Here is a 13994-nt window from a genome sequence, read left to right as displayed (position 1 = left end):
TAAATACTACAATTTTTCAATCATGTCTTTATATTGTATATAACGTCGTACGAAAGGTCGTACCGCAAATCCAAGTCGACTTGAAGGGAATTTCTGTTCGATGTGAAACAAATAAGTTTACCTTAATAAGAACCTCGGGTTCCACACCTTCCAGTTCCAACGGTGGACTGTTTTTAAAAAAATGTCGGTGGTGATTCCGCTGCAGCATTAACAAAGATACAGGGAATATCATGGAGTAAATATTCTTGTGAAGAACATATGCCTGACTAGAATTTTTGTACCTGGTACACAATTTGATATAAGACATGAATCTAATACCCAACTAAAGCCTAGAGACGCACCATTACTGTGAACGACAACAAGTTCACCATCAGAGATCTTTCGGGAATCAAACGCCGGATCGTCAATACGAATTGGATGTTCATCTTGTTCACTATCCCTAACAAGGTCGACTCGAATCCGTTTGCGCAGGTTCTCCATGTTTTTTTTTTCGAATACGGAATTGTTGATGAGCTTAAAAAAATCTTCTCACTCATGTGTGGACATTGTGGGCAGATTCGTATTCATTTGAACATATGGCGAAATCCATGTACTCGATGAATTTTGGTTACACGCATTCGCTATCGCATGTACAACTGCAGATTTCTCACGGGTAGTACATCATTATGTTTCTTCCTGCATTCAGTAAATTTACGAAGGGATTCATTCACGATTAAACACTGGTAATGGGATAATTACCCAGTAGGTACAAAGCTTAAGTAAAACCTCAACTAAATCCTAACCACGATACAAAATTAGTGGTCCAGTTTGCACGTCCCATCCAACTAAAGCATGATAGAATTAGCATGGGACTTGTTCAGTGACTTGCGTTGTATGGTGGCTGAAATAGATCTGGGCTCAACTCGTCTTCCGCTGAAGCCTGGATACGTTTGAAGTCCGCGTATATGATACACAGGACTTTCATCTTTCGTTATAGTGCAGTCAAGCTGGACATATTTTTACGTGGTTGTGACATTATTGTCCGCTGCTGTTTTTCGTTGATTCCGCCTTAGTAAAAGTCTACATGGACATTATATACCCGTGTACATACTGTAATGACCATGGCTAGACTCACAATGACTTGGGTAATATTTTCAGTCTTTGCTTCTATTAAGTTTGTTTTTATAAATATGGTGAATATGATTATGAATTAGACTGTTTACTTACAAAGCATAGCGTGGGTATGTGAGAAAGCATGCCAGTAGCTTCTCGTGGGTCGGTGGTTCTTTCTGGGGTTTTCCCGGGTTCTTCCTCCACCATTAATACTGGCCGCCATATATAGTCTATCGTGTGCTGAAAAATGGCGTTAAACCCCACAACAACAACAACAACAAAGCATAGCAATTAATTTATCTCTAATGTCTATCGACTGTCAAACTAGCAGCCAATCCTGGCAACCGATCTTAACATATGTAACCTATTTTCGAGGTAGAGGTTCTTTCGGTAAAACGTCTTTGAAAGTCTGTCCTAAAGTTTTCAGAGTGTACTGTTTAGCTTATCTGCTACAAATATTATGTTCTTATGCTATTGCTATTTGTAATCTATGTAAAATACCTGCAAAATCATGACTAGAAAAGACCATGTATATCCTTGTATCACGATCTCCGCCATTTTGGATTAGCATGAGTGTTTCGTATTTAGAGATTCTATACTTTCGCATCGCAATTATTCTCTCTAATGATAGTAGGATACTGTAAGAAGGTAATTTGTATGTTTTAGTGATAACATCATTGCAATACAGTTGTACTGATGTATGCAATTCATGTTTTGATGTGACAGTACCGGTCATCTGCATCAAGTGCAGAACCCTGGTCTACATGAATCGATTCAATTATTCAAGACTTAAGTTATCATCATAAAGTTTAATTTCACATAAACTTGATCTCATAAAATGTTCTTATTCATTTCATAGACAAATCATACAGTATTCCAATACTTCTTGTTATGTAATTTATGTATTTGTAATGTTGACATGGTATACCATGCAAACTGTATTGCTTACAATGCAATACATGGCACACCATACAAGACACTGATTGCTTGCATGGGTTGCCGTGCATTCAGCGACTGGTTGAATTGTGTCATGTGATGTCTGGGAGAAGGTTATAAATAGTGGAGGGCTGTCGTTGTTGGTCAGACAACTGACGAGTACAGTCGGCGCCAAAATCCAAAGTGACAAAAAGAAAAAGCAAAGTGTCAAGTTAGTACATATTGGATCTTTATAAATAACATGTTTTACAATATCGAATAAACAAGAATAATATATTTATTCCAACAAAAATATATTGTAACAGTTGTCTCCCACCACACCTGACAGCTCCCCCCCCCCCAGTTTGTTATATTAGAATTACCTAATCTGATTGTACACAATAACTATAGTTCTTATTTATTTATTTTATTTATTTATTATTTATTTATTTTCACAATTTATTAAACATTGTCAAATTGTTCTCGATTTTATGTTGATGATATAACCCCTCTTCCATCGTCCCATCCCCAAGCTTTTGATCTTCTCTTACATAACACTATCAGTTCCTATGTACAAAAATATGTAGCACCCTTAAGGACCAAAAAGGGCCTTACAATAATGTGCCAGTTAAGCAACCGTCAAGATTCATTAACCATACATAAAGAGATAATGAGTCTGAACCAGTCATATCAGTCAGCAACAGCAAATCAATCAAGATTCATTCTCTCTGTTCATGATGGGGATAGTGCAAGAGGATAAAATCTTGTATCCCAAGTATACACATTAACAAGGATATTTCAATGATTCAAATTTGTTCCGTGTGGCCTTAGTCAACTCAACAGGAATTTCAATATTGCCAAAATTAAGTTCTCCTAGGTGCTTCAGGTATTTTTGAGGCTGGTCTTTCTTGTCACAAGCAAGATTTAAAGCGGATAGGATTGCCTGCTTAAAACATCGATGAGCAGACCTCTTCACATTTATCACTGACTGTGGCAGAAGCCACTGTGGTGTTGGTATGTAACTGGATCCAAGAAATGTTTGATTTGGTGAGATAAGTACTTCAATTTGTGAACATCAATAAAGAGTCCACCCTGATCCTGAATAAGTGTATATTTCGATAAATCGACAACCTTTCCAATTCCATCGTCAATCTCAAAATGAATGGCTTTGATGTCAAAATGTACGGTTCAAGATTGTGTAGGCAGTATGTTGTAAACGCTTTAAGTTCATCCATGTCTGATGACTATCGATTAAGTGGCATAACTAAAGGCACATAAAGAACAATGTCTGCTGTAAATCCAGAAGGATCAAAGCTTTGCAATACTTATCTCATTCCAGGAGTCATGTTTGATAATAGTTGTCAAGCAACTTTGCCTAGTTTACATTTGAGTGGGGTAATTCATCACTAGCATATGAAATTTATATTGAGATCACTCTGTTTTGCACGAACATAACCAAAGCTTCAATCTTTTTCCTCACTGTGACGACAATTTTGTTTATCCTCAACCATACTTAATAATGCAAGTATATCAATTTTTCATGCACCTCTTGGTATTATTTGTTTAAGATATTTTACCATTGTTGTATTAGTAATTGTTGTTTTATCCATTGTTATATTAACCAATGATGGGTTATCAGGGACAAGAGGTTGATCTAGCGTAACTATTGGTTTTAATAATTCGGGTATGTCAGTTTTCTCATTCGATTTGGTGTTCATTGTCTACACTGTTGTTGCTATTTGGGTTTGCTGATGCACATTTGGCATGTTTGTATAAGAGGATAATTTAGAAAGTCTGTCAAGACCTTGTTTTAATTTGCGTACTCTACCAATATCAGAAACTGCTATCCTAGCTATTATTTCTTTAATTTCTGTGTCTGTTTCCTCAAGCAGTTGCTTCAACAATGTCAGGTGTTTGTGCAGGCACAGGAACAGATGTGGTTATATATGTTTGTGACAATCTTTAGCTACACGTGCAATAATATTCATGAACAGATCCACATGGCCGGCAAGGTTCATAATGCGACTTGACTCCAATGCCACATTTAAGACATGGTGAAGTGCCATGGCAAATATGTAACACCACCAAGTGTTTTATACAATATTCCTCATGACATGTTCTGCTGCATAGTTCATGTTCTCCTAAGGCATACACCTTGGAATTTGTTGCTGTGTGTGACAGTTTATCTAATTGGGCATAAACACCAAAGTTGTATGCATCTGTTTAATTCTTTGTTTAAAAAATATTTTAATCAATGATCTGGCTACATTTATTACTTGCCATTTGACAGGGAGAAATGATAGACCAAAATTTAGAGAAGGGTAGATAAGTTATTAGATCTAATATGACACTTCTAATGAAAAATAAACACTTTTATTTACAATAATTTGCATATTTTCAAGACATTGTAAAATAAGTGAAATTTTATACCTTTATTATGTAACCGTGGTGGTGGTTGAGGGGCCATCCATTTAGTATGTACGCATGGAGAGGGGATTAACCCAAATGTACATACTTATAGGAAATTTGGGGGGTGAAACCGCAATAATAATTTGTCTAAGATGTAACCTGTCTGGGGGGTGAAACCGCAATAATAATTTGTCTAAGATGTAACCTGTCTGACTGGGTTCTGTCGGCATTTGAATCTTAGTGGATACTAGACAATCTTTTAAAGTTACGCAGCTCATTTCTTTGATACAGCCAGACATTCAACATCTGTGGACTATCTCTTTTATTAAACATATTAATATTATTAATCTTTGATCATTTCTGCATGGATTAAATATAGGCTGTTCTATAGAATTCGGTGGTGATGTGTCAAGTGTACATATGCAAGAGGGGGTTTGTAAAAAAGTATGCATGTGTACAAGGGGGAGGGGTCAAGCTTTGCCAGATTTTTTGTGCACACGTACTAAATGGATGGCCCCTAATGTTTTAGTGTATGAAAGATTATGGAATAAGAGTAAACACTGCATACATACTGGTACAAAAGTTTAATGAAATTCCCACTAAAAATATTTAAATCTTTTACAATATGCATGTAATCATTTGAGATTGCAAAATTCATACAAATATGCATAAATCCATTGCATTTAAGAAATTAATTAAAACTTGCCATAAAGATTCGGCCAATGAGGGTATGTGATAAAGCTTGCTAATAGCTTCTCATGGGTTGGTGGTTCTTTCCAGGGTTTTCCTGGGTTCTTCCTCCACCATTTATACTGGCTACCATGTGTTTACAAATGGCATTAAACCCTACAACAGCAACATCTTACAATCTTGAAATTTACTATCAAAACAAACAAAGAAATTTTGCACCAAATTATGAACAATATGCATATTTACAGATTTCTCTCTCTCTCTCATGATAATATTTTTTTATTGAATGATTTATGCAATAAGTACAAAATCTGAAAATACATACAAAAATACATTGGCAAGATAGAAATAAATAAACATAAAAGTCTAAATAATACATGTAAGCAAGAATGGCAGGACAAAGTAAAGATCAATACCTGATCAGCACCTGGTATCTGAACCAGCTTCTGAGGCCCATGTTGATACAAATATTATAGGAGGACATATTTGGATAACAAACAAGACATGGCAAGACAAGTGAAACAAATCAGAACTTGTCAAACATTGAGGGCATGATATTTTGAACTTGTTTTTGAGATTCATAATTAGGAAATTTTGATCGAAACAGCCACAATCTCTTAATGACAACTATGCAACATGACACCACACTGAACTGCTATAAGTTTGTCTCCAATAATATCCCTAAGGTATTTTCACATTATTCATCCAAAACATTGGATCAAAACTGAGTAATATTAAGGCGATTCTCTAAGAACTTCTAATTTCAATTGAGTTTTCCCATGAAATCAAATCACTCCTCTGCTGTTGGCTAAAACATTCATGATGAAAATCTTTGTAGTTCTTTTAACCAATGTCTGGTTAAATCACTATATATAAATATAGCACAATTTGACTTTAACTGTCTGTTGGTGGAGCCATGCAGGCTTTGCACAAGCCAAATTATGGCCAAGGATTCCTACTGCCATAATTAATATGTCTAGTTCACAAGTAATACAGTATTTGAGCATTGTATAACCTTCCTTTATTGTTCACAGAAGCCATTATTTGACTCAATATAAGTAAATAATGAAAACACGTGAAGGCAAAAACATGAAATGTATGTATTTAAGAACAAAACTTTGTTTCACTGGGAAATTTAAATGGTCAGTTAATCCCTCGCGATTTATGTTATTTTTTATATTTGAATATTTCATTAAACAGGAGAGAAGGCACTTACTGAGTTGACAGTAATAAAAAATACAGGAAGCATATTGATATGTTTCTCAACACTGTGCAGGAGGCATTCTAAATCTTCAAGTTGGAAATCTGATGTTACATAATAAATGCAATAAAAATATTACATATGTACAAAACATCTCCTTTTACCATACAATAATGCCTGCTTCTGGTGCTGTTTTGGAATCCTTGATTGTGAACAGGTTTTATTATGTAACACACCTTTATTTTGATATAATTCTTAAAAATCTCAAAAGCAGGACCTACCTACATAAATAGAAACACCTAAGTTATGGCTTTACACCACCCTGAGTTAATTGTTCACAAATCTGTTTCATACATCTGTCAAACTAAAGCTTTCAAATCCAACAGTAAAAGAAACCAAACTGATTATTTTGTCCCACGTTCCAATGTACATGTCCATACTTATAAGGTAAAAATTGTTACTTGACATGATGATGTGATTGTAACATAGCTAAGGCTTATGTTCCACCTGTTACCAACATCAACAGTTCCATTTCTAATACAGCATGAACCACTTAGCTGAGGCCCATCTTTGGTGATTTAAAGGCACCTGGTGAATTGTTTGAATGTCTGCATCCTCTAAGACTTGTTTTTTCTATTATAATCATGAAACAACTGATGTGACCTGGTAACTACATTGAGATGTTTGTTACATGTATCATGCATAATTACTTTAGATGAGTATAATAAACTAAAAACATTCAAAACAGAACAGCAAACAAGTAAAAGCATGACAAAGTACAAATCAACACTTGACAAACATTGAATCAATTGCATTTTTAACCATTTATCAAGGCATGTATTTGCAAATATGGTTTAAAAAAGCAACATGTATTATACTTTGTATACCTTTCTCCTGGCACATCAATGAAAAAAATGACTGGATTAAAAACAATTGCCTCTTTTCTGATGACTGCATGCTACAGATCAATTTGTAAATCTCAAATGCTTAATATATTTTACATGCATCACAATTACTAGTGATCTGACATGGAGCTTCGAATTCAAGAAAAAACAGCAACAAAGCAAATTGTACTCTAGGCCTATTAAGACTAATATTAAGATTAAATAGCATATACAGTTCAAAAGAATTTCTTTATAATATTTTTGTTCAGTGGTTTCCAAACTTTTTCAGGCCATCGCCCACCTTGGTTACACTCAGTACCCCACTACATAATCTGTCAAAAGAAGTATTCAGCATTAGTGCCCCCCCTGGGTAATCAAACTACCTGCAAAGAGGCGGTAATGCCCACTTTGGGAACCACTTGTTTAGTTCAACCTATTTTATAATGTGTGTATAGAACTAAGGACCAATACTCTCCAATATTACAGGATGAGCTTGAAAAAGTCGAAAATGAGATGCCAGATGTGTTTCATCCAATTTTGCTCCAATTATGACTATATTCCATGACATATGGCCTAATTATTGAATATAAGTTGTCCTGGAAGCCAAGATAGATTAGAAAACATACAGGCTTATTTTACCACAGTTTAAGAAACACTGCACAAATCCACTGCTGCAATTTGATCAAATCAAAATAAAATTATAGAAATCAGCATAAATATACCTGTTTTGCTAATATTGGGGTAAGGGTATTTGAGACTGCACTCAAATGTGATGGAGTTGAGAAAGTTACATTAATGGTTGCTAAGTTTGAATAAATTAGTAACTGAAGGAAACGTGCACTCAACATTTGTATGTTATTATCGCACATGACTATCCATAATCAGTAATTATTCAACTACACTGCCTTCCTATGTTCAGTCAATCCTAGTTTTGGAGTCTTAATGAAGCTCTAGGTTCTCCCCGGCAGATTGTACTCCCCAATCAAATTTAGAATCTACAACCATCAAGGATATAAAAAATTAATAAAAAAAACTTATTCATTTCATTCATCAATTTATAATTCCTAATCTGATCATTGCCAGGGGTTCTATAACACTGTTTGGAGTGTAGGTGAATACTATGCAATGAAGTGTGGCAACTTATCTCCAAAATGCTAATAAAACACACACTTGAAGAGTTGAGCATTTATTTTTCAAATTTTCAATATGCAATTAAAATTAAAATATTTTTTAAAATTACCTTAATAAAGTAAAATATTATACACTGGTACATTTAAATTAAATTTAAGACAATTAGTGTGCTCCCAAACTGTATTCATTACAGAATGGTAAAATCAGAAGGTGAATGAAATGCCACTGCTTGCTTCGACTGCTTTTCTTGTGCCTGTAGTGACTGTGAACCAGTCTGACTTAAAGCTAAACTAATGTTGATTTAAGATATTGTATCAAGTTATTGATGTGAATGAATATTAATGTAATATAATATCCATTATCAAATTAATTATTCTTTAAATCTTTAGTCATTAACATGAAAAAAGAAAGCTGTTCTCAATTTAATCTAATAAAGAAAACATTTTTTTTTTACAACAAAACAGCAAAAGCAACAGTTTCAAGCACTAGTACTACTGAATTGGTACTACTACCAACAACATCGTTGTCACTAAAATTGTTACTAATATTAACAATGGTGGTAGTATAATCTATAATACATTGATTTTATCCAATCTCCAGATGGTTATCAATGATCCCAATTCAGCCTTGAGGAAGATGTGACTTCTCCATATTTTTTGAATCTATGACTGTCTCTGTAATAACAAAAAAGATGGATTTGGTTAAAGTCTTTTCAAGCATCTGCATATAACATGGCTTCTTCCTTTATACTTTATAGTAGTGAGAATACCTCCAGTTGTATTGTTCATCGTGTCAGTTTGACATGATGCTCAACAATATTTTGCCGTGGTAATAGTCGGCACATCTGAGAATTCCTGAATTCATCTCTTTGTAGCTGATTCTGGTGACTTAAAATGAGAACCAGTTCAATGTTTGAAAAAATTAATAGTGGTCTGTTTATTGCATCCGGATTTCTTTTTTCTACCAAATAACAAAGCTCAAACAACTCCCGCTACATAATGTTGGCCATTCTTATATAGATTTGGTAAACCTTGACATATATAATTTGCATGGCTACAGGTAGACAAGACTTAAGAATGATTTGGCTGACAATAGAAATTTTCAAAATACATAGCCTTTACACAATCGTTTCATACAGTTCTTGAATCTTTTCAGCAAATGCCTTGAAACATGAATGTAGCACCCCCTGAAAAAGATTCAGAAGTGCAACTATTGAAATAAAGGTGATTTTCACATGTTGCATTAAAGTTTTGTAAAGAAACATGCATTTGAGAATATTACCTCTTGTTTCTTGATCCAGTGCATACAGTCCTTCCCATTTTCTTCTGCTAAAATTAGAAAATGAATATGTAAAGTCTATCTTAAAACGGAATAGTTTAAACTTGAATTGTATGGTAGAATCTTTTCATTTTTTAATTATCATTTATAAGTTTTAACATTCCTTCGTTACAAGGTATGGAAACATTTTATTTGTTCCATGTACATTATATAAAATTTACAATGAAAATATCTCCTGAATATGATCCAATTCTTGATATTTGATACAAGACCAACGAGTATCAAATCAAGTTCCTGAAGACTAGTATTCTCTTTTCTATTGATAGAGAGGCCAAGAATTATATATATATATATATATATATATATATATATATATATATATATATATATATATATATATATATATTCACACACACACGCACACATACTGTAAAACTGTTCCCATTAAGATAACCAATACTGGATCTCCCATGATAATCCCATGTGTCATGTTTACCCCGACCCAGAGTAGCCCAGTTTGAAACATGTATGATCAAGGCAATTCTGACGGGTCATTGTTTGATGTCGAACATTGCCGAAGGCTAGCACTAATCCGTTACGTAAGATTGTTGTGGCTAGAATCGAAGGACCGGACATTGGAGTTGCGAAGTCACAGACAGCCAATTATCACCTAGGTGTCGAAATGTTTCCAAGATCAAAAGAAATTGCCTGAAGAAGTGGGAGTGTCCTAACTTCTTTCCCCTGCAAACAGACAGACAGGTTGAACTGGCTGTTAAGACAATTGGACAGGGGAACAGCGCCACCCAATCAGAATCGAGATGGGGGGAGACCTTGATTTGGGTAGAATGATATCCCTGCGTTTTCCGGCAAAAGTTAGTTACAGAGGAGAGGTTAGCGTAACTCCGAATAGCCATTCGTTATTGGCGGGAAAATCTTAGAGCGGGAAGGTCTAAGTACAGAAAGCTTCAAAAGGTCAGTAGATATTTGTTCGGTCTTTGTGGAATGTGACTGCATTTTAATTGTAGGTCGTATGTATACTTTATTAGTACTAGAATCGTAGTACGAAGAATTACTTTGTTTTGTTAATATGTTTGCATATTTTGAAGAAATGAGTTGATATTTGTAAAGAATTATATAGCTTGCCAGCCGTCGTAAGAGTTAATATTGTACTTTACTACGTGGGTATTTTATAGTAGACTAACACATATGTTTATATGATTATAGATTTTGCCATTGTTGAATATTTGTAATGTACAGACATGCGTCTGATTTTGTCAGATTGTAGTATGATGAGATTAAATATATATGTGTATATACTGACATGACGCAATGTATTGATGTCTGTATAACAATTCGCTGATACTGTGTTATTACGCCATTGTTTACCCTGCAAGAAGTGTGTGGGAATTTCGATGTGTATGCATGCGTGGCTGAAACAGTGACAGCTATCTGATGGTTAATTGTCGTTATAGTGTGAGGTGAGGTTCGATAAAACATTTGTTAATGCCTTGTGGTTTTTCACAGGAAGCTTTGAGGGACAGACCAGTTAAAGTTTGGTCCTGTAGTCTCGGATAGAGAGACGGAGGAAAGGAGGGAAGAAGAGGGAGAAGTTGAAGTCTGGGAGCGGAACTGGAGGAGGAGATAATAGAGAGGGAAAGGAGAAGTTGAAGTCTGGAGCGAAGCTGGAGGAGATAGTAGAGAGGAAACAGAGACAAAGAAGGAGTTAGAGGAACGGAAAGAAGGAAGGAATCAGCGGGAAGAAATAGATGAGTAGATGCAAGGACAGGGGGAAAATCGAACTCACACTGTAAATCACGGGATGAATTAGGCTGTCACTTGGTTGAGGGAAAGACGAGTGATTGTAAGTTATCGGTTTTTTTTAAATTATCACATTTATTAAATTGTTATTGATTGAATTTCATCTTCGTGTTCTCTATAATTTAACCGTCGGCATTGCTGACTGGGGGCTCAGAGCTGTAAATCTACATCATCACTAATTTAACTTTCTAACCTAACGAGCCAGGGTGGAACTTTCAATTTAATTTAATTAAATTATATTGGGAGAACCCCACCCCAATACGACAGAACGCCACACCATGCTTGATTATAATCCATCTCTGTTGCAAAATATAATCATTATTTTGACAAAGAAAACCTTCTCTAACAATAAGGCCTGCTGCATTATTTCATTACATTTGCAGGACAGGCCACCAGGGCTTATAATGCAAGAAATAACTCAAGCCACAGGCTGCATTAAACTTTTAAGTTAGGTAATACGTACTAACAATGTTCTCTTAATGATCCAAAATAATTCATTAAATATACACATTTACCTTACAACATTGACAGACCTGGCAGTTGCAGAAACAGACTTTTTTGTTGACAAATTTATTAAACTATTACTGCAATGTATATTATGTGTTAGTTTGTACACTTTTATAAATGAGTAAGTGTATCTGCAGTAGTCACCCTAATGTGTGCAATAAACAAGGTTACAATTGGATGTGCCATCCAAGATGCAAATGGGTTTATCATTGAAGAGAAAATAATGTCAGCCTGACACCACCACAATGACAAATCATGTAATTCTGTAATTTCAACTGCACACTGAACATTTAAGCAGACCATTACAACAGTTTTGATCTTTTTCTAAGAAATCTTGAAATCTTACGCAAAAAGCAAAATTAAAATGCATACAAAAATTTGAAACATTTGCTTTAATGACATGAAAACGTATTCAAGTTATTTACATATGCCAACAAATATGCAGGCTAAGTTTATTTTGTTAACCTCAATTAGGTTTTTGCTAAACTGTGCTAGCATGGCTTTTATATTTTAATAAAAGCTTCTAAAGTTGACCGAACTGTACAAGAAAATGTAATAATATAATTGCTAACTCAATAATGAAATGAAAATGAAATCAGAATGCAAAGAATTTTAATAATTGTCATTTGTCTCACTCAGTTCATTTCTTCTTTATTCCTGCAAGCAAATTTTGCTTCCTAAAAAATGTCCAGAATGTTTACTAATATGAATCACATTTAAATACACAGTCATGTTCACCAGAACTTAATCAGGTCTTAGAACCTGATCAGGGTATCTAAATATCCAATTTTATTTGATTTAGCACTTTTGGGGCTATAATCTAGTTTACAAGTATGTGTGTATGATTTGGATTTTTAACATAGCTTTAAAAATGTTTTAGTCATATTGCTACAATATCTGCAGTGTGTCAGTTTATAGTGATGTTAAGCACTAGGGCATAACACCACAGACATGTGGCATCATGTGCCACCCAGTCCCATCATCCTGACAAAATACCAACACTAAGCTCTTAAGTCTAAGCAACTAGTGAGGCAGCTGTTAGTACAATTGTTTTAATAAGTCTTTGGTATGACTCAGGCAGGTTTGAACATGTGACCTCCTGCATCCAAAGCAAACATTATAACCAATAAGGCCACCAGAGTGGTGTAGTTTACAAGAAAGCTGAAGATGACATTACATTACCTGTATGCAATTATCGATAATTATGTTATAAACAAGTTTATTTTATTCATCTGCATAGTATCATACTGAAGGATAAATATTTAAATTCACAGTAGGATCAGTTAAATACATACACAAAGTATATTTGCAACAAACCATTCATGATTTGCAAGCAAGTTTATGGGTACTTTAATCCAACCTTTAAGTCTGCCTGTGTAGATGTGGTGAACAGCTGTGGTAAATGTGCTACCTCCTCCCGTAGGGGTATAACTTAACTTCAATTATGCAGTATAAATTGGCCTTAGGTTTCTTTATCTATGTCCTAAATGCAAATGTTCTCTACAGAAAATAGCACACAGATATATTTGTCTGTCCAAAATTTCATCAGGATGACTAACAAATTTTAATTTTTTATATCATCTTTGCTTAGTTTGTATTCGTTGGGGCATTTATGGTTACAGATGCTATTATTCAAACTGCTCTGTATGCACTTACACATATACACACACATGTTCACTTACCATCACCATGTGCAATGCCAGAATACTGTCTCTGAAATAATAAAAAAGCATAAATGGTCAAATATAGTCATACAAAATGACATAAAAAGCTAAAACTTGTATTATTGTATAGTAAATAAATTCAAGAACTCTTCAAACAAATGGCCTGCCACACTCATAGAAGGATAGACAGATCAGCTATATCACATATTGATGTGCTCCACCCAACATCTACGGTAGCATCTGCTGTATCAATAAATTAAGTTCAACTGAAATTTCTGTATTTTATATCAGGAAAGAGAAATTACATTTATTCTGCCTCCTTTACAATAAAATTTTTACAGTCAAAAATGTATCTTTGTGATATATGTATCATATGATAAAACAGGAAAGAAAATATTAACCAGC

The 13994-nt window shown here is 34.5% G+C and overlaps 1 protein-coding gene across 1 annotated transcript in view; it reads right to left on the bottom strand.

The window, feature by feature from the left end:
- Positions 1-4358: 4358 nt before the first annotated feature.
- The window catches only part of LOC149778546 (uncharacterized), a 52930-nt gene continuing 43294 nt past the window's right edge, over positions 4359-13994 (bottom strand). Inside the window, exons 8-10 of the mRNA XM_089939448.1 lie at positions 13608-13638; positions 9604-9650; positions 4359-8996 (exon numbers count right to left, since the gene is read on the bottom strand). Coding sequence (XP_089795574.1) covers positions 8985-8996; positions 9604-9650; positions 13608-13638 — 90 coding nt within the window. The 3' untranslated portion in view covers positions 4359-8984. The remainder of the gene's footprint in view (positions 8997-9603; positions 9651-13607; positions 13639-13994) is intronic.

The sequence above is a fragment of the Sinohyriopsis cumingii genome, chromosome 17 (assembly GCF_028554795.1).
Source record: "Sinohyriopsis cumingii isolate HCF-2022 chromosome 17, ASM2855479v2, whole genome shotgun sequence".
NCBI lineage: Eukaryota > Metazoa > Mollusca > Bivalvia > Unionida > Unionidae > Sinohyriopsis > Sinohyriopsis cumingii.
This window is presented reverse-complemented; position numbering and strand designations above follow the sequence as displayed.